Genomic DNA, 19,390 nt, shown 5'->3' with positions numbered 1-19,390 from the left:
TTCTGCGAGTTTCCGGGCCTGGCTTCAGAAGCTGGAGACATTGAGCTGAGGGTGCCTTTGCCCAAGTCCCTTGGGACCCTTCCTAATCTTGATTGGCTTTGCCACCCTGTCTTCCGCTGGCTACCTGGGCCGGGCTTGCTTCTACGGGCTTTAAGTTGCAGCTTTAACATTTTCAGTAACAGGCACCTCTGGGCTTGTCTGGAGAGAGTGCGGTCTGGCGCGGCCACTTCTGTCCCTGCATCTGAGCATTGCCTCTCTTATCCCAATATACAAGGATCTCTCAAGAGGCCTCCCCCCAGGGATTCTGGAAGCAAAGATTCATTGCCTGAGCCCTGGGTCCCAGGCCGCAGACAACCTGAGAGCTTTACCAAACACAGAGAAAATGTATCACAAACTCTGCCCAAATTTGGCACCTGGAAGGAAGGATGCTTCACAACAGTCCTGGTGTGTGTCCCCATAGCCAGGAACTCTGCTCCTAGAGAAGTTGCTGTCCAGGTCCCTGGAGACTGCTACCAGGGAATCCGGCATCTTGAGTAGCCAATCCTAGCCAAAGTCTGCATTCCTTTTATCGCCAGGAGTCACCTTGGCAACTATGCCCTGCAAACCAGAACTCCAAACTGTTTATCCGCCTCGTGGTAGACAGTGCAGGACAAACTCCCACCACCAAGTGGGAAAAGGCAGAAGAGCCAAGGCACCTGGCCAGGGAAGAGCAGGGCGCATGGAGGCTACCAGCTAGCGGTGTTTCTTGCCTCTGTGCTTCCAGGGGCGCGGGCCGCGGGCGGATTCACGGGTCTGGCAAACAGAAGCGGGAAGGGCAGCAGTTCCTCGCGGGGAACAGTATGCGCAGCCCCATTGCAGGCCCTCTTGTCAAGTCTAGCTGGAAGACTACGGGTCTTCTCATACATCGGGTATCAAGAACTCCCTAGATACCCCGTGGTGGGCGCCAGCCCCAACCTGCAGCAGGCCCCGCAGTCCCGAGCCAAGCTGGAACTGGTTAGATCGCCAGCTCCAGCACCGAGACCACACAGGCGCCGCCAGAGGGCAAGGCTGACCACCGCGCTGACTTTATTGTGTGAGTTATGGCGACCAATTGGGCGGCTCTGGAGAAAGCAGTCGGCCTCTTCCTCCTGCACTAGGGCGGGGGTGGGGGATGGAGGTGGGGAGATAGGGAAGTGAGGAGATGGGGAGGGGAGGTGGTGTTGGGAGGTGAGCGGGGAGATGGGGGTGGGGAAATCCGGGGGCTCCTTGAGGGCGTGGCAGAATTTTCTTAGGGCCGTCCTTTTTTTGGGAAATAGGGATAAGCCCAAGCTGTAAACCCTGTAACTAAAGGCCTAAGGGAACCAGGTATTGGGTCCCTAACAATTCTCATCTTGGGGGACTCGCCCTGTTTTTCAGGAGGTGCAGCCTCCTCAGGCCGAAAGCTCCAGTTCCAAGAGTGCCTGTAGTCACCTCATCTCTGGTCTTCTATGCACAGCGACTTCCTTGTATTCCCAAACCCAGGGGTGTCCCCTTTGGACTCTTGGGACAGTCTTAGAATGGCTATTTGCCTCTTAGGACTCAATGCATAAAACAACCAAGCGAGAAACAGAAAAGACTGTAACATCCAATCTTCCTCTATTGTTTCTTGCCCAGTCACCCAACATCATCCCCCAGGTTTATGACTTTCGAGGGCTGGCAAGCAAAGCCATAGAGAGCTAGGAGCTGAAGAACCGAGGGGGAGGTGGTGGGGGGAGGCTAGGCAGATGAGCGAGAGAATGGGAAGGGAGCTTTTGGCGGAGCTAAACGGTAAGCTCTGCCAATGCCGCCGACCGCCCAGGAGATGGCGAGCGCGCTCCACGCCTGGCGAGGCGCTTCCGCACGGTCAAGATCAACAGTGAAGGGCGGTGCAGCCTGCCTGGGGTCGCCAATCCTCCCGGTCATGGCCCGCTGCCAGGCCCTGCAGATAACTTCGTAAAGCCAGAGATCGTCGCAGCGAGGCTGATTCAAAGAGCAAAACCAAGGGACCCAGCAGGCTGCCAGACTTGAAGCTGCATTGCGGCCGCCTCTTTGTCTGGCCTTGCGTCTCCAACGCTTCCTTCGCTTCTTGAACCACTCTTACACGCGGATCCTAGAACCCCACCAGCGGAGCAAAAAATGTGCCAGGTTTCAGAGTAACTCTCCCAGAGGGTTCTGTCTCTTACCGTAGTAACAGCCTCTCAAACTCCCTTTGCCTTCCGGGCTCCCTGTGGGCCTCGCTTCTAGGGCCTTGGCCACTTACCCATTCCTCTCCTGCCTCCGCAATTCGGAATATAAAAGGAACACATAAAAATAAGAAAGCCTTCATCTGTTATTGATTTAGCCGTCAATCCAAATTCTACCAGAGAGCATTTGGGCGCAATTTTAATCTTCAGTCAACCTCCCATTTCTCTTAGGCGGAGGGAAACTGACTTGCAAACCTCAAATGGAAAGAAAACGTGGAGGCAAACCTTCTACTCACGATGGGAAAGCCGAGAAATGGACCTAGGAAACGCAGCGCGGTCTTGAACATATTAAAAAAAAAAAAAAAAAGGAGGGGAAGGAGAGGACACCGATTGGAAGAAGGAAAATTAGGCCAGTTTCTGATGAAATATATCTTGAGAGAAAAATATTGAAAATTTCAGTGACCCTTTCCAAAGTGTACTGTCGGCGACTATTTTCAGGGGTGATTCTATATACTGAATGGAGAGTCTATCTTTCTTTCTTTCTTATAACGAAGTAGGCCCTGCAATCGGCTGTAATACTTGGGGTAAAAATAATAATCAAGCTGGGCCAGAGAAAACGAAAGTAGTTCCTAACTTGAGGTCCCTGCGTTTTCTCGAAGAACCAAACCCTGACAGAGAAGTTTACATTTGTGGGAGATTTTAAAAATCCGTGTTTAACTAACTTGCATATCAAAAAGTTCGCCACCACTTGTTAGGAGCTAACAAGGAAGAGTGCCCAATTTTCCACCGGCCATTTCCCTGAATGGCAAAAAGGCCTCAAAGAGAAAGTTCCCAATTCCTAAAAATTGTGTCTAGAAGTTAGAATGTATAATCGTGTTTCTAGTTTCTAGTTGTTAAGTGTTGTGCATAGACTGCCTGAGAAAAGGACGAGGGATAAGAAATGTTCCTTTTTCGATTTCCAAATATGGATATGCCTTTATAATTTCAAGACCTTCCTATCAAAGGTATTTATAACAGCTTTTCTGGGCTGAAAATTTCCACGTGAGATTTCCCATAGCCAGGCACAGTACTATATATATATAGATTTTTAAGTAAGTAAAACTGGATTGAGGATGTAGTCCAGTGGTAGAGTGCCCTGGGTTCAATCCCCAGTATGAAACCAAAGTAAATTAATAAATAAAAATATTAAAATAAATTTATAATGGAAGAGAAATAAAATTTTATTGGAAAATTTTAAGGCTAGGGTGGGAAAATACCATTTTAGACATTGCAAATGATATCCTTATTAAAAAAAATCACTACTTATGTTAAGGGGAGGGGTCGTGCAGAAGTAGAACATGGAGTTTTCAGAGACCAGAACTGGTGCTGAGTTTCCTTCATTTATAGATAACATCACAGTGTTCAGGAGAAGAAGATTTTATAATAAATAAGAACAGTTTCTAGAGGCAAAACAAACTTGAAAAAAAGAAAAAAAAGTATAAAGACTCGAGAAAACAAGAAAGTTCTGTTTATTTGCATCTCCCTAGGAGTAAAAAAAAAAAAAGTGAATTTAAATGCCTGAGGCACTGCTTTATGTGTTCCAGCTCACAGTCATTGCATCTAAAAAAATAATCTCTCAGTTGTATAAATATGCAGCACTTTAAAAGTAGTTATTTTGCATCAGTTTCAGAAATATCACTCTTTTCTTCTTGGACCTTACAGTTACACATTTTAAAAATTTGTTAGATGTTCGAAAGCTCTGTGGGAGTCTCAATGCATTTGTTCAGACAGTTAAGTTCTTCATTGGATTCTGAATAAAAGTTCCCACCCATGGCCACATTGGTTAGACTCTTTCCAGGGATTGAGGCCAGTTGCATATTCCTGAGTCCAAGGAAAGGGGTGCATTTATACCATCATGGGTCACTCTACCAATTGCAGTTATTTAAGCATTTGCATCTAGAGTTTGAGAAATGAAGGCATCCATGAAGACATATTATTTTCAAATAATTGAAGATTATAAAAGCCCAAATCTACAAAGTGTGTTACAAGTATACAACTAAAACAGAAAGTAAGACCCAAAGTTGGAAAGATTGTCCTCATTTTCATATTGATACAAACACTATTTAATAAGGTAGCTGCTTTTGAAGTCATCACAGTGCCTTTAGCCTCCGATTTTGAGACTTTCTGGGTGACCCTGGGGGCACTAACTGCGGAGAGCTGTTTCTACTTGCCTCAGGGCAACTGCTGGGAACTAATGATTCAATTAACTAATCACAGGATATGAATGACTGCTAATGTTCTAACCTAATGGGTTATGAAGATAATCAGTGCTGGAAACACAGATAAAGTGAGTGATTTTAAAAAATTAAGACCTTAAATCAGAATGGCACTTCTGAAATTCATTTTGGGGATTATTAAGAAATACTCAAGTCCTTTATACTGGCCTGGAGGGAGAAACAGAACATTTAAAAACATCATTTAAAAACAAGCCTAGACAAGAACAAAACCAATAATAAACAAGTAGAAACAGAACTACAAAGTCAAGTTGGGAAGCAAAAGGTTTGGGAGCCAGATAAGAGTCAAAAGAGAGAAACAATTCACAAAATTTGCCATCATTGTTAGGGAATAGGGGAGGGGAATTAAATACATATTCAAGTCTTTCCAATGGTCTTTTGGCGACATTTGAAAGCATTTAAACTGTCTGTGGCCAACTTGGCCCACATCAGGAGACAGTATCTTTGAGCTTGGAGACAATTTTCTTGTCCTTCACTCTTCGGTTCTGAAACCAAATGGTCACTTGTCTCTCGGATAGGTTCGTGGCAGCTGAAATCCGCCGCCGCTTGTCCTTGTTAATGAACTTGTTAATGGCATACTCGTTCTCCAGTTCTTTGAGCTGCAGTTTGGTGTAGGGCACTCTTTTCTTCCTTCCCCGTCGGTAGACACACATGTCCGGCTGATTTAAAGCCACATCCCCTGGTACAAACAACAGCATGGGGAAAATTAGACTGGGATATTTGGAGCACTTAGCTGGGAACTGTGTGTGTGTGTGTATGTGTGTGTGTGTGTGTGTGTGTGCATGCACGCGCGCACACGCGTGCACACATGCACACATGAGCACTTGGAGGGATGTAGAAGGAAAAAAACAGATTGTTTACATTTTATTATTATTTACAGACTTTTTTTACACGTTATTAAAGAAAGTCTATTTGTACTTCAAAACAAAGGCTAATTTGATGGATCATCATGGTTTCTCAATCCGGCATCTTAACAAGCCGGTGATTTTATGGCCTGGTTATTGGGGACGCTCATAGGACAGTTTTTCTACAAATGCCAGTTGCATACATTCAATCACACACAAACACACACGCACACAAATTCAGATATTTTGCTTAACCTTTGATTCCTAGGTCCCCTGTGTTTGGAGTTTGAGCGCTTTAAGAAGCTTTAGTAGTTACCCTGGGGACAGTCCTTGAAAAGTGGGGGCGGAATTCTGTAACACCTCTTAGGAAAGAGGCCTCTTCAGAAGAAAGACAGTCCTTAGCAAAGGGCACCCAGAGACTCTCAACTTTAGGAGAAAAACTCACTTGCACCGCACACACGAAGGAAAGGATTGTGAGAGAGGTGGTTTAAATCAGAGGAAGATTTTACAGCTTTCAGAAGAACTGGACAAACTTCCACTGGGTTAACCCTGATCAGGTTAGCAGCACAGGCATCTACTTCCAATTAGGGAAGTACACTCCTAGTTCTTTTCTCCTCTTTCCCGTCCCTGGTTGTCTTCCCCTTTTCTCCATTGTCCCTACCTGGAAAGGATGATTTCCAAAAGTGGGACCCCTGTGGCTGGTCCTTGGCGCAGTACACCTGGCTGTTCCACCCGTTGGCCAGCGTCCAGGACTGGTAGCCCTCCATGGAGATATATGCCTCGTGCCGAGGCTCCCCAGAGCCGAAGGTGGACACCATGTCGATATACCCAGGCACGTGTTGGTAGGGGCTCGTGTAGCCCTGGTAGAAGGACACTTCCTTGGCTCGTGCGGGCACCTCATTAGTTGGTACACTGCTGCTCGCCAGGCCTGACACGTCCATGTACTTCTCCACCGGGAAGCCTCCCAGAGAGGCGTGCGGGGACGACTTGAGAGCATTCTGCTGTAAGCCCACGCCGTGCGACATACGGCAGCTATAGTAGCCGTTGCCGAAGTGGTAGCCGTAGCCCAGCGCTGGAGCGCCCGGTGGTGCTGCAGCGGCCGCTGTGGGTGCAGGCGCTGTGCACTCTTTGGCTGGGGGAGCCTCTGGGCGCGCAGCAACCACAGCCGAAGACGATGACGATGAGGCAGAGCCGGTGCGCTCAGAGGTCCCCGGGTATGCAAAGCTGGAGGCCGCCGCCGCCGCTGCCGCAGCTGCCGCCGCTGCGGCTGCCGCCCGCCCTGAATGTGTCCCAGCGAATACTGGAGCGGAAAGGAAACCGCGGCACTGGCCGGGAGCCGCTGCCGCCGCCACCGAGGAAGACGAGGAAGCCGGGGCGGCCCCGGCGGCCCCGGCGTCCGCCCGCAGCCCGTCCATGTCCCAGCTCCCAGCACGGATCATGGCCTGGCCTGGCCCGGCCCGGGCCCTGGCCCTGGCCCCGCACAGGACACCATGGCGCGGTGCACCTCCTCCCTCCTCTCCTTTCTCTCCCGTTCGCTCGCTCCCGCCCTCTTCCTCTTGCCCTCTCTCCCTCAGCGAGCCTCCCGCCTCCGCCCGCCCGCCCGCCCGCCCTCCAACAGGTTAGCTCATCGCGGGACGTTTATAAAAACGAAGTTCAGGTTGGGAGGGGGCTTGGGCCGGTCGGGGGGCCGCCTCCCGCCCCGAGGGCGCCGGCCGCGGGCCGTGCCATTGGCTAAGCGGGGCCACGTGGGGGTGGGGGCGAGGGGGAGCCAGACTCCAGGCGGGGGCCTGACTGGACCCACCCACCCGGCCCCCACCCCTCCATAGCTCCGTGCGGGGCCCACCTCCCATTCCCTCCCTCCCCCAGACCCAAGCGTTTGCGCCGCAGCCACCCCCACGAGTTGATTGCGCGACGGCCCATCCCAGGCCCTGTCTGCGACCGAGGCGGGCGCCGAGGCCTGCGCCGTGTCTCAGTTATGGCTGTTTTTGCCACCTCTCCTCGGCTCACTGGAGCTGCACAACCAAACGAAGTAAGGACTGAGATGATCAGACTGAAAACAGACCAATTTTTTATTATTATTATTCTGTTGCTCAGTCTTTCGTTAGTCTATCTCTAGACCTCAAACCAATGTTCTCTAACTCGGACATTGTTAACCGGCAAAGACATTTCACACTTATTAAATAAGAGTCGTTGGATCAGACCCTTCCTCTACACGTACTCAATCTCCACCCAGAAAATACCCACGAAGCGCTCCCAGGGCGGCAGCAGGGACTCAATAAGAAAATCAAGCAGAGGAAAGACCCACCTCACTCGGTGCGGCAAGCCTTGCAATCTGCCCCAGCGAAAAAGTTCATGGATGCCTGTTCCACATTTTTACACTCAGGCCGGCCGGGAATCTCCTCCGGAGCTGGGTTTCCCAGTTCTGGCACGGCCTTTCCAGACTGGTAGAAACACCCTGGAAGAGCCGCAGGAGAAGAAAGTCACTCTGCCGCCTGTCGCGAAGCTTCTGCGCCTCGCCCACAAGCCTACCGGCCTCTTGCATTTTGCAGCCACCACCCACCTCCGCCCTTACTCACGCCAATTAATTGAAAACTTCACTTTCCCAAGAACCTTTGTTTCGCTTCCTTTTTCAAGTTATCAACTGCATAGAACTAAGAGGGGCAAGTTAAGAGGGCACTTTTCACAAGTGAAAACTTGTAATGGGAGCAACCAAGAGCATCTAGGTCTGATTTCTATGGGATGAGGTAGGCTTCCAACAGCTCTGGTGGGGCTTAGACCCACCTCTGGGATACTGTTGCCAGAGTGTTAAGAATTACTGTCCCTGATTCCTCTTTATCCCCCCTGCCATTCCTCTATGCCTTAGAGCGCCAACCCATCATCCCCCTGATCTTAGCAATTAATATCCAGTATGGGTCCTGTGTCCTCCCAAGCTCTGTCTTAGGAGCAGTATTAGTTAAGAACGACCAATGGTGCTAGGATGGGTGTGGAAGCCCTCAGAGTGACCCAATTTGTTTTTGTGGCATTAACTCTCCAGGCTAGCCTATCTCCAAGAAAATCACTCCCCTAAACCTGTGATTGGTGAGGTCAACTGGTCACCCAGTCCCATTGCTCCCAGACCGAAGACAGGCCCTGAATAACATGAAGAAAAAAAGCCAGCAAGACTCTCCTGGGCCTGGCCTGGCATTGCAGGGTGGGCTGCTGGTGTTGAGAGTGTTGACATGCAAAACACAGTAACCATAAAAGGCTCAAATAAAGGGGAAAGTTATGAGAGAGGTGCTGGAAAAGAAAAGCAAGAGAATTAGTTTGACCTTTTTGAAGTCCTAGACATGTTCATGATCAAATTCAAGACAGGGGCAGCCTGAACTTTGCAGAATTGTAGATAATAGAATTTTGCTGATGAGAACAATTTTGACTACTTGGGAAAAAAGGCAAAAGTTAGCAATGAAATCTGGATTGCATTTTTAAAAGGCTGACTAGAACAGGTGACAGAGTTGTGGACTTTTTGGAAGGGACTAGCTAGGGATTTACTCAACCATTTTAGTACCACATCACTAACCACAGGCCACCTGAGACACTTTTTGTTACTTGTTCTTTTTCTCAGAGCAGGAAAACATTGAGATACTTTCAAATTTTCTCTGACCTAAGAAACAAAACACAACCCCAGATTTATTTAAATATGTCTAAAGCATAACTGGAACTAAAGAATTTTAGTTTCTTAAAACTAAACACTTTGGTAGTTTTATGCTCTTGGATTTCAGTACCATTTTCTTTCTGATAAATATATTTAAACAACCAATTGTAAAAAAAAAATTTAAAAAGTCAAATCAAATAGGAAGGAAGAATCCATCAAGTTTCTGCTTGCAGGCGGACCATTGCTTTAGACTTAAATTTCCATGCGGTGCATTAATTTTCCTAGAAGGAAAATTTGAATTAATGCTTAGGCTGAGACTTCTCAATCTTAGGCACTGCTTCCAAATGCCCTTTGGATCCTTTGCAAGACTTGGGGTTTCTCTGTCCATCCCAAAGGGCAGAGAGGGAGATTTTGAATAATAAAATTTGATTCTCACTATTCTGATGCAAGCCTCCTAATTATTAAAGGCTCAGCCCAGTAGGAGGGGGTTCAACCTAGGAAAGAGGCTCTGAATCAGCCCTACGTGGGCCTTTTAAGTTCCAGAACCCAAGGGCAACTACTACTGTTGGATAGTAGGGCCATGGCTGAGTACTAGGTAAAGTCGGGACTGTTATGTTACTAAAGTATGATGCTCATAGTTGAATTTGCAGAAACATTTCATTTAGCTTATATATCCTGTATCTGAACTGATTTTGGATTTAAACGTAATGGGAATCATTTTCTTTGGTTTTCCTGAAGCACAGACTGAGCCCTACATAACTCTCTCTCTCCCTCCCCCCATCCTTGTGTATCATGTTGAGGTTTTAATAACGGAAATAGGTTTTGCTAAACGAAAGACTTTTGCAATGACAAATGGCTCCAAATTCTTTCATGTTCTTTCATGAAATATTTTGATGCATTTCCTGATTTGGGTGAAAAACTCATAACTTTCTTTGTTGCCCAAAGTCCCACTTTATTCTTTCAACATTTGCTCCTCTTCCTCCTCTCTCCACAAACACCTTTTTTTTTTTTTTTTTTTTGTCATGGATGCTGTTATGGAAGTAAGCCTTGCTTTTCTTCCTTGTAGATGATCTTTCAAATTATGCTCCTGCCCTGGGTTGAAATGGGTAAACATCTAACGCAATTTAGATTTAGATTTTTTTTTCTGTGTTGCAGATTGAACTCAGGGAACCTTTGTTAAAGTTGCTGTGCTTGCCAAAACAGCAATGAACTCAATTAACCACATAATCAGTGGCTATTAAGACCAGGATGACAGGGTCCTATCAAAGTGGGATCCTGGGGACTCCTTTGAAAGCATTTACCTTGATGGCCACAACCAGGAAGTGCAGGACACCCTCCTAATTAACCAACCTGTAAGAAGTCAGAGTTTGTACAAAGAGACTTAATTCCAAATAAAGTCTTAAGTCCAGTGGAACTGGCTGGACAGTGTTCTCAACCACGTCTGTGTCCTGCCAACTCTGGAGCTAACCTCCCTCTCTAGCCATACCCAGTGTCTCTCAGGGTGGAAATTTCAAAGAAACAACAACCAAAAAAGCAAAAAATCAAAACCAAAACACAACCTAGGATGCAGAAAAAGGGGCTCTAGCAATAGGCACAAAGTGGAATCCTGCATTGGGGTAGTTGGCATGTCTAAGATGTAATCTGTTTAGGTTTAACAACAAAACTAGACTTTATTAAATGAAAATCGTTTGTAACAACAACAAAGACCCACTCCAAACACAAAGCAGCATTTGGTGAAACCTGGTTCGCCTTCCATAGGGCAGTAGCCCTCCTTTGGAACTGCGAAAACTCCTCCAGCCTTGGAGGGAATTAAACAGCGAGGATCTTCCTTGGCAGAGAAGCACTAATCTCACGGGGTTGGGGATGATGGGAGGGGGGGAACAGGAGGGTGGGGCCATAGCTGGAGGACCTGGTGACTTGTTGCCCCTCTCGCTTTTGATAAATAAAATAAAAACTGGGGCAGCAATTTGCTGTTTTGTCAGAGCTCTCTCAAGGTGTGGAGTTGATCTAAAAGAATACATTTTCCTAGCAAAACTATTGTTAGTTTAACCCCAATAAATGCTCATTATGCAATCGCTTGAGGCAAAAGAAAATAAGTCTATCTACCTATCTTCATTTAGCAGAACTCACGGTCTTCACGGGGAATCCACGTCGTGATCACCAGCAAGGTAGTGATGAAGGCTAGGAAAGTGCCTAAACGTGAAGGTGGAGTCCGGAGGCTGGCGTAGGGATGCCAGTGGTCAGAATCCGCTTCCCTGACTGGCGGCGCGCAATTCCCCACGCCTGGCGCTAGATGTCCCTGCAAGTTCTCCGGTCGCTTCTGAGGACAGAGGAGCTTGGGGCAGGCGGTGGGTCTGTGTAGCCCCAGTGTCCAGGGAAAAAAGTACCCACCCAACCCCTCACCCATAACTGTCCCAGGTGTGTCGCGGGATTTCAAGGGAAGGGGGAGACGGAAGCAACTAAACTGACCCAGATGAGACAGAGAACCAAAGGCTTGCCTGCTCAGGGATGGAGCATGAAGTAGTTAGTACCAAGTCAGGCCTGGTTCTTCAACCCCTCAGTCCTTCCTTAAAAATCGAAACCTCCAGCCGTGGGGGATTGCGCTTAGCCCAAAGAAAACGTGCCACGAGCTCCCCCCAGACTGTGGTTGTTCCCGCTGTCCCACCACACTCTGGCCCCAGCTCTCAAGAAAGCATGCGTTTTCACTGGATGGTGGCTGCAGCTACCCGAAACCCTTGGCTAGGAAACCGCCGCGAGGCTCTTCTGTAGCTCTAGTTTTACCCGCTCCACTCCCCTCTGGCAGCTGAAATAGATTTTTATTACCTGAAGTCTCAAGCCAAAAAATGTTTATTTACCACTTCACCCCAGAGGACCCGCTGCAAATATTTAGTCTGGAGGCCCAACAAAACAAATAAACAAAAAATTAGGCTTCATTAATGTTGTTCATTCTTTCAAGCAAAAAGTGCTTTTTAAACTGTATGGAGAAAAATCTTTCCCGCACTCCATTTCACCCCCATCTTAAAAATCACTGCCAAGCTATGCCTCGTGGGTTGGATTCTTGTCGTACTGAGTGGGCCCTGTACCTTGGTAGTGGGTAGGAGAGCTTGAAGGAACCAGAGGCTGCATCTAAAAACTTGGAACATTTGACAATCCTGTTCCCAGCCTTAGCCTCTAGATTCTGGAAGAGGTGTGAAATTTCATCCATAAACATTAACAGTACTGTGCTGTTCTCTCTACTCTTACAATTTTTTTGAAGTAGGCCTGAATTTAAATAAGACAGGCAAAATATGAGAAAAATAAAACAAAACAAAAGCTATTCAAAATTTAGAACTACCTTAAGGCTTTTATATTGTTGGAGATAAATTTAAATCACGAACAAGTCGCTAAACTTATGTGTCTAAGAGGGAAATGTAATTAATTTCAGAGTTGCTGTGAGATTTAGAAGAGATAATAATACAGGTAAGAAGCACCTGCAATTACATATAAGGACTTTATGTAAATTAGCCAATATTACTACAACTAGTGGGTATGGAGAATAAGTAAATTAAGGGTCACTAAATACTGAAATGGAATATTCACTGCGCTCCAGGAAACATTGTCTGCTAAATGCAGTAGTGAAAAATGGTAGGTGTCTTTTACTGTGAGTAGTTTCCCTGACATGGTCTCAAATATACTTATTGGAATAAACGTGTTAGAAACGCAAACTTAGTGTTATTTAAAAGGTGCAAAATAGTTTTCTAAACCACTAATGAATGAAGGTGCCGCCAAAAATGGTTTTGTCCCTTTTCAATAGACTCAGGTCGGGTTTGAAGCTGCCTTTGGAACTAGAGACACCAGATCCCAGAGGAAGCGAGGAAGTGGGAGACCGTGAGCTGGCTGGGTGATAGAGGAAACGGTGCCTGTCTGCACCCCAGACCCCAGCGGCTGCTGTATTTGAAAAGCCTCTCACAGCCGCCTAAACCGCGAGGAAAACAGATGGGGGCGCCAAACGACAGCAATAAAGGCATCAGCGGATTTCCGCTCAGGCAATGCCTCCACTTCCCCCCACCGCCGCCAGGATCTTGGCCCCCCACGGACCCGAGCCTGGACCAAAGTGCCCCATTTAGTCCCTAGAGCAAGCGAGGATTGAGTAGCGGGGCACCTTTCCTAGATCAAGGGGACAGCGCCTGCCAGAATTCGTGGATCTGGCTGTTGGAGTTGGGGAGCGGGTGGGGGCGTCCACAGGGCTGGGCTCCTGACGAGCTAATGGCCCCAAAGTCTTCATGATGAGAACGTGAGAGCTCGGTGTTGAGTGGTAACAGGGGCACGGGAGGAGGTGGATGGCTGATAGAATCCTCGGAATGTTGCCGAATGCCCAGCGGTCTCTCTGCCCCCAGCCTCAGCATGCCTATTGAGCTTTCCGTTTATTACCTTAAAGAGGTGGAATTGATTTTCCAAGCAAAGCTCGCGATGTTGAAGTAAGTTGGCGCCAAGGGGAACAGTAGAGAAACTTTTGGCAATGACTATATGTGTATATATGTATATAAATATACTTCACACCTCGCCTCCCCTTTCATTCCTGACGCGCCCCCAATGGGTCTAAGGTTAAAAGGAAAGCGCCAACAGACAGATGGGCAAATAGACCCTGGGTTTGCCCCAATGCACCTCGATGTGTTGGGTGTGTCAGAAGGAGGAAAGGAGGGGGCCCAGGTTGGGGTCTGAGTTGGCTCTGGGGCGGGGATGCAGGACCCGCGCACAGCGCCCAGACTGCTAGGGTCTCCTGGTCGCTTCAGAAGCTCAGGAGTTGGATCTCGGTGTCCCATCCCTGTTTTCGCCCTGGTGCCACAGGCGGGCGGGCATAATGCATCCGGAGGTCGGGGAAGGGTGGGGCACAAGCGCGGGAGGAGATGAGGAGCGGCCTTGAGTGAAGATTGATCTTCGTTAAAATGGTTGCCACCGGCGTCATTATGACTATCAAAGTTAACGCCAAGAGGCTCAGCCGCCAACCTCAGGCCGCAAGGAGCAGCAGCAAGGTTGGTTGGGAACTCTCATCGCCCGGACTCAGCGCTGGGAACACGAGGGGCCACAGGTAAGGAAGGGACTAGGGTGTAAAGGGAGGAAGGAGGAAAGACAGAATCAAGGGCAAAAGAAGGAAAGGCAGAGGCAGAAGGCGGCTGACGCTCCTCTAACCCCCACCCCCTTTAACCTCGAAATCCACTTACTTGGGCACAAATAATCAAATTTGAGGAGGGAAGGGGGAAACTGGCAACCATAAAAAGTGGATTCGGTGCGGCCCCGTATGGCACTGTAAATCGCGACTATGTTTAAAGTTAGCTGTCGAATTCTGCTTTCAAGTCGTCCAGTGTAGTTCACTTCCCCCAGGGAAAATGAGTAGGTGAGAAGTCTATCCATCAGCAGAAATATAAAAGTTAAAAACAAAAACAAAACAAAAAAACCAAACTAAGGACTTCGAGTTCAGAACAAACCAGGCAAACTTAGAAAAATCAGGGAGGATTTAATGATTTCGGTTTGGAACAGCGGGCCCAACATACTTCCCTGGCCACGTAGCAAGAAAGCGGTTTCAAAACTCTACAAATCTACAGATCTCTCTCTCTCTCTCTCTCTCTCTCTCTCTCTCTCTCTCTCTCTCTCTCTCTCTCTCTCTCTCTCTCCTCTTCTCTTTTCCCCCTCCCCCTCCTTCCCTCCCTTCTTCTCCCCCCTCTTCTGTGGGAGGAGAACACCCAGGCTGAGACGAAGAAGTAGCTAGGCAGAGAACTCAGCTTCCTATTTGTTAAATAAAATACATATTTGGTTCTGAAAACAGAAAGATAAGTAATCCAGTCAGGAGCCGCGCAAGGTCTTCTCCTTACGCAACTCTTCCTGCATCCTCCCCCTTGTCCCCCCCCTTACGCCCCCAGCTTGTAAATGTTTTTAAAAAAATCTTCCTGAGGATCTACTCTGGAAAAAATCAAAGCATTATCTATTATTTAACACATATCTGTGTCCATGGAAAAATGAGGAAGGCGCTGCATGATTAGGACCTAAGGGGCAACCCAGCAAACTGAGAGCGTAATGATGCCCCTAAATGAAGGGGGAAATGTGCCGCGGCGCGCTCTATTAATCAGACTGTCAATTTCACCCCCGAGGCCAAACCCCCGGGCGAGCAGAACTGGCTCCGAACGGGCAAAGGACCGGAGCCTTCTTCCTCACTTCTTGTCTCTTCTCATCTTCTACCTGGATCTATTTGTCTGCTCTGAAGTCGCCTTCATTACCCACTGACAGGAGCGTGTATTTATTTGCTTATAAACCTGTTACAATAAATGATTATTCGAACGGCGTCATTCGTACCTTAATGACGAGCGGGCGCTACTTTTTGATGAATGACATCTCGGGCTCGGAAGGATGTATGGGTCATTTTGACCAGTCATTCCCTCGCTCTGGCATCCCACAATTTTTCCGCCTCCCTCCAAAAGAGATAATAATATTTAGAGGCGCTTGCTGGGGCTGAATGAGAATTAGCCCTAGACGCAGAGCATCATTAGGACGGGACAGCCGGGCCACTGTGACATTTTTTAGAAAGCTGAGATGATGGAAAGAATAAGAAAAGAGATGATTCTGATGGAGAGAGGGCTCCACAGCCCTACCGCCAGCAAGAGGTTCTCCAATTTGTCCGACTCCGCTGGCAGTGCTGTGCTGGAGGCCCTGGAAAATTCGCAGCACCCAGCTCGCCTCAGTCCGCGCCTACCTTCCGCCCCCCTACACGGCGCTCTGGGAGACCTCCCCGCCAAGGGCAAATTCGAAATAGACACTTTGTTCAACCTGCAGCACCCGGGCAGCGAAAGCACCGTCTCCTCCGAAATCGCCTCCGCTACCGACAGCCGCAAGAAGCCGAGCCATTATTCAGAGGCGGCCGCCGAGGCCGACATGAGCAGCGACGTGGAGGTGGGCTGCTCGGCGCTTCGTTCCCCCAGCGGCCTCGGCGCTGCGCCGCTCAAGGAAAACAATGGCAAAGGTAAACGCTCAGCCCGCGGACTCTACAGTCCGGTCTTCCTTGCTTCTCCGCGGCCCTCACTAGTCCTTCCCGGTGGCTTTGCCCTTCTCTGACCCTCCGCAAGCAAGCTGTACCGAACTTGCGAGTGTAGGACGCATGCTAGGGACTGCCCACCGGTTCCACTCCTGGAGCCCTCTCACGCGGCGCAGGCCTGCGGAGCCTGGAGCTCCAGGCCCCGCTCGTCCTGGCTCCTGCGTTCGAGAAAATATTTCTGTGTGCGGGTCTGAGAGGTAGAGCGAGCTGACAGACCCCTAGCGAGAGGCCAAGACGTCTCGGGGCAGGGTACTCTGAACAGCTTCTCTGAACCCCGCCACCTCTGAGCTCTCAGGGCCGGGTGGAGGGAGTTATTTTCTGGGTAAGTCAGGGAGTCTCTCCCGGCGCCTTTGCTCGACCGCTTAGGCCCCGGGAAGAAAGAGTTGAAAAGTAGATTCCACCCCCTAACGGCTCTGGTTTGAGCTGCTGTTTTGGAAACTTCAAATATTTTTTTTAACCAAATCTGAAACAAACAAACAAAAACTGTCAAAGAAAGGCTAGAGGCTGTACAGAAAGCCACCCTGGGGTCTCAAACTGCGCCCCGAGGTAGGCATTTTCTCTCTGCCAGTTTTCCTCCTCAGTGGAAAATTTCTAATTACTAAAAAAAAAAAAAAAAAAAAAATCCCCCAATTCCATTTCTATTATTTGGTTATGAAGGGCTCCTCAAACTTTATTGATTCCATTAACGGCAGCAATTTGTAAGCATGACAGACCCCATCAATTCCGGCAGCGACTTTCCTTCCTGACGCGACTTCCCCTATTGCAGGGCTCTAGGCCCCCACAGAAACCCATGTGCTGTCGCCTGTTTGTTTGCCAGGGTACACGGAGAGCGGCTCGGCGGCTGGAACCACGACGTCAGCGTCGGGCTCGGGCCTCGGCAGCCTGCATGGAGGCGGCGGCGGCGGCGGCAGCGGCGGGGGTGCGGCGTTGGGCGGCTCTGGCTCTGGCGCAGATCAGGTGCGGCGCTACCGAACTGCGTTCACCCGTGAGCAGATCGCGCGCCTGGAGAAAGAATTCTACCGAGAGAACTATGTGTCGCGGCCCCGCCGGTGCGAACTGGCCGCTGCGCTCAACCTGCCCGAAACCACCATCAAGGTATCGATTCCTACGCGCGCCTGCTTTGGTCTCCCCCGGGGCGTCTGGGTTGATTTCTTTTCCCTCTTTCTCCTTTCTGGGTGGCTAGATTCAGCGAGGGCCTGGAAATCCGCGGGGGTTGTCACCCAAGGAGTTGGCTTATTTCTTCCTCCTATGCCGAATCCTGACGGCTACCCGGCCTGGCTGGCCTGGGAAGACCCCAGAATGGCGGCGCCGGTGGCTCAAACCCGCCCTCGCTTCTGCTTGATTCTGCCCAACGCCTGCCTCCCCAGTTGCCTCCTCGCCCATGCCCTGGTCCCACTTTCCCCTATGCGACAAAGCCAACTGGTCTTTGTTCCTCTGGCACGAACCCGAAATGAAACTTCATTTGATTTTAGAGATTTATTTTTCACATAAATCGTTAATACATGGAGAAAAGGATAGTCTTTTAAAAATCGATTGGGCTGAGAACGTAGTTTCCTAAACATTTTTTTCCCCTCTCGGGAAAAGGTCAACCTCCTGGGGAGAAAACGCAACGAAATTGTGTGTGTGTGTATTTATATTATTATTTTTTTTTTATTATACGCCTGGCTGAGAGAGTCGGCAGGTTGGGCGACTTGGTAAACACTTAATGGAGCATTCAACCCTCTAGAAAAAGAGCAAACTTCATGGGATAAAAGGATGTGGAGGCCCTCCTCCAGTTTGATAGGGCTTTCTTTAATTTAGGGTTGTGACAAATGTCTTTATTAGACACTGTGTTAGGAGGGGTAGAAAAGTCCCCTTCCCAGTTTATGGGGACATTGCTTTCGCCACTCATTTAAGGCAAATGATTCCCACAAAATCATCCCTTCAATACCCTAATCGGACCCGTGCCCCCAGGGGCAGGTCCTTGAAACTCTGAGGGCTCAAGACCTGGCACCGCGACCTCTCAGAAAAACTGCGCCACAGCCTCTCTTCAGAGGCTGTTCGGAATCCCCGTGCAAATCCTGGGATTGAGAGTCCGGGTGCTCAGCGAGGCTGGACACCGGTCGGTGGGTGGTGGGAGGGAGAGGAAAGGTTGGGTTGGGACGAAAATATGCAGCAAGAACTAAGAAAGCCACAGTCCAGGAGCCGCAGCAGGCTGACTTGAGATAAAACTCTTCTTCGCTGAGGAAGGTGTGCCTACGGTGATCTACACATTGCCGTCCACACTGTCCCAACTGGGAGAGCAGAGGGCACTTGGGGCTAAGCCCAGGGTGAGAGGAGAAGGCCAGACCATTCGAAGGGCAGGGAGGGGCTGGGAGGCCCGGGGCGGGGACTGGGGAAATGGGGCGCTCCCTAACTCGGGCCGCGGCGCGGCTCTCCCCGCAGGTGTGGTTCCAGAACCGGCGCATGAAGGACAAGCGGCAGCGTCTGGCCATGTCGTGGCCGCACCCAGCCGACCCCAGCTTCTACACCTACATGATGACGCATGCGGCCGCCACCGGAAGCCTGCCCTACCCTTTCCACTCGCACGTGCCGCTGCACTACTACCCACACGTGGGCGTCACGGCGGCAGCAGCTGCGGCCGCAGCTTCTGGTGCAGCGGCCGCAGCTTCGTCGCCCTTTGCTACTTCCATTCGTCCACTGGACACCTTCCGCGCCCTCTCTCATCCCTACTCCCGGCCGGAGCTGCTGTGCAGCTTCCGCCACCCGGGTCTCTACCAGGCGCCCGCGGCCGCTGCGGGGCTTAACAGTGCTGCCTCCGCCGCCGCAGCTGCAGCAGCTGCAGCGGCTGCGGCCTCCTCGGCGGCTGCGGCCGGGGCGCCCCCCAGCGGCGGTTCTGCGCCCTGCTCATGCCTCAGTTGCCACAGCAGTCAGTCCGCTGCAGCGGCTGCAGCTGCAGCCGCCGCAGCCCTGGGCTCCCGAAGTGGAGGTGGCGGCGGTGGCGCTGGGGCCGCGGGGGGCTCGGACTTCGGCTGCAGCGCCGGGGCGCCGCGCTCCGAGAGCGGCTTCTTACCCTATTCTGCGGCAGTGCTTAGCAAGACCGCCGTGAGCCCGCCAGACCAGAGGGACGAGGCGCCGCTCACCAGATAACTACGTCGTGCCGCCAGGGGGCCGTGCCTGTAGCTCTGCGGGTGTCCGGGAGTCCCCTGTGCACCCCCTGCCCTTTCGGCGCGCTTCCCGCTGCTACCGCTGTCGCCAGGGGGCGCCCCGGGGTGCAGGAGGTTGAAAGGAACCTGCCGCGAATTGGAGGGAAGGAGTCAGCGCGAAAGCCTGGCGGGCGTCCCCCCAAATTATTTCTATTTTTGTATTTCCCAACCGTCTCTCCCCTCTTTTCCCTCCTCAAAATGTTTCCTGCCATC

General features: G+C 50.1%; 2 protein-coding genes across 2 annotated transcripts; one reads left to right on the top strand and one right to left on the bottom strand.

The window, feature by feature from the left end:
* Positions 1 to 3,467: 3,467 nt before the first annotated feature.
* Hoxd13 (homeobox D13) lies at positions 3,468 to 6,737 on the bottom strand. Its single transcript, XM_013358275.3, has 2 exons — positions 5,960 to 6,737; positions 3,468 to 5,132 (listed from the first exon to the last, which is right to left on the bottom strand). Exons 1-2 carry the CDS (start codon positions 6,735 to 6,737, stop codon positions 4,882 to 4,884), a joined length of 1,029 nt encoding a protein of 342 aa, XP_013213729.2. The 3' UTR covers positions 3,468 to 4,881.
* An 8,756-nt stretch (positions 6,738 to 15,493) lies between these two features.
* Evx2 (even-skipped homeobox 2) lies at positions 15,494 to 19,121 on the top strand. The gene is made up of 3 exons (XM_078016402.1): positions 15,494 to 15,920; positions 16,810 to 17,087; positions 18,417 to 19,121. Exons 1-3 carry the CDS (start codon positions 15,494 to 15,496, stop codon positions 19,119 to 19,121), a joined length of 1,410 nt encoding a protein of 469 aa, XP_077872528.1.
* Positions 19,122 to 19,390: the final 269 nt, after the last annotated feature.

Source organism: Ictidomys tridecemlineatus, chromosome 7 (assembly GCF_052094955.1).
Source record: "Ictidomys tridecemlineatus isolate mIctTri1 chromosome 7, mIctTri1.hap1, whole genome shotgun sequence".
Lineage (NCBI taxonomy): Eukaryota > Metazoa > Chordata > Mammalia > Rodentia > Sciuridae > Ictidomys > Ictidomys tridecemlineatus.
The sequence above is the reverse complement of the archived record's forward strand: the minus strand, read 5'-3'. Positions and strand labels throughout refer to the sequence as shown.

Coding starts and splice junctions, on each gene's coding strand:
- Hoxd13 (XM_013358275.3), bottom strand. CDS start 6,737: ATGATCCGTGCTGGGAGCTGGGACATGGACGGGCTGCGGGCGGACGCC. Junction 5,133..5,959: donor TTGGAAATCATCCTTTCCAG/GTAGGGACAATG, acceptor TGTTTGTACCAG/GGGATGTGGCTTTAAATCAG.
- Evx2 (XM_078016402.1), top strand. CDS start 15,494: ATGATGGAAAGAATAAGAAAAGAGATGATTCTGATGGAGAGAGGGCTC. Junction 15,921..16,809: donor CAAGGAAAACAATGGCAAAG/GTAAACGCTCAG, acceptor TTTGTTTGCCAG/GGTACACGGAGAGCGGCTCG. Junction 17,088..18,416: donor TGCCCGAAACCACCATCAAG/GTATCGATTCCT, acceptor CTCTCCCCGCAG/GTGTGGTTCCAGAACCGGCG.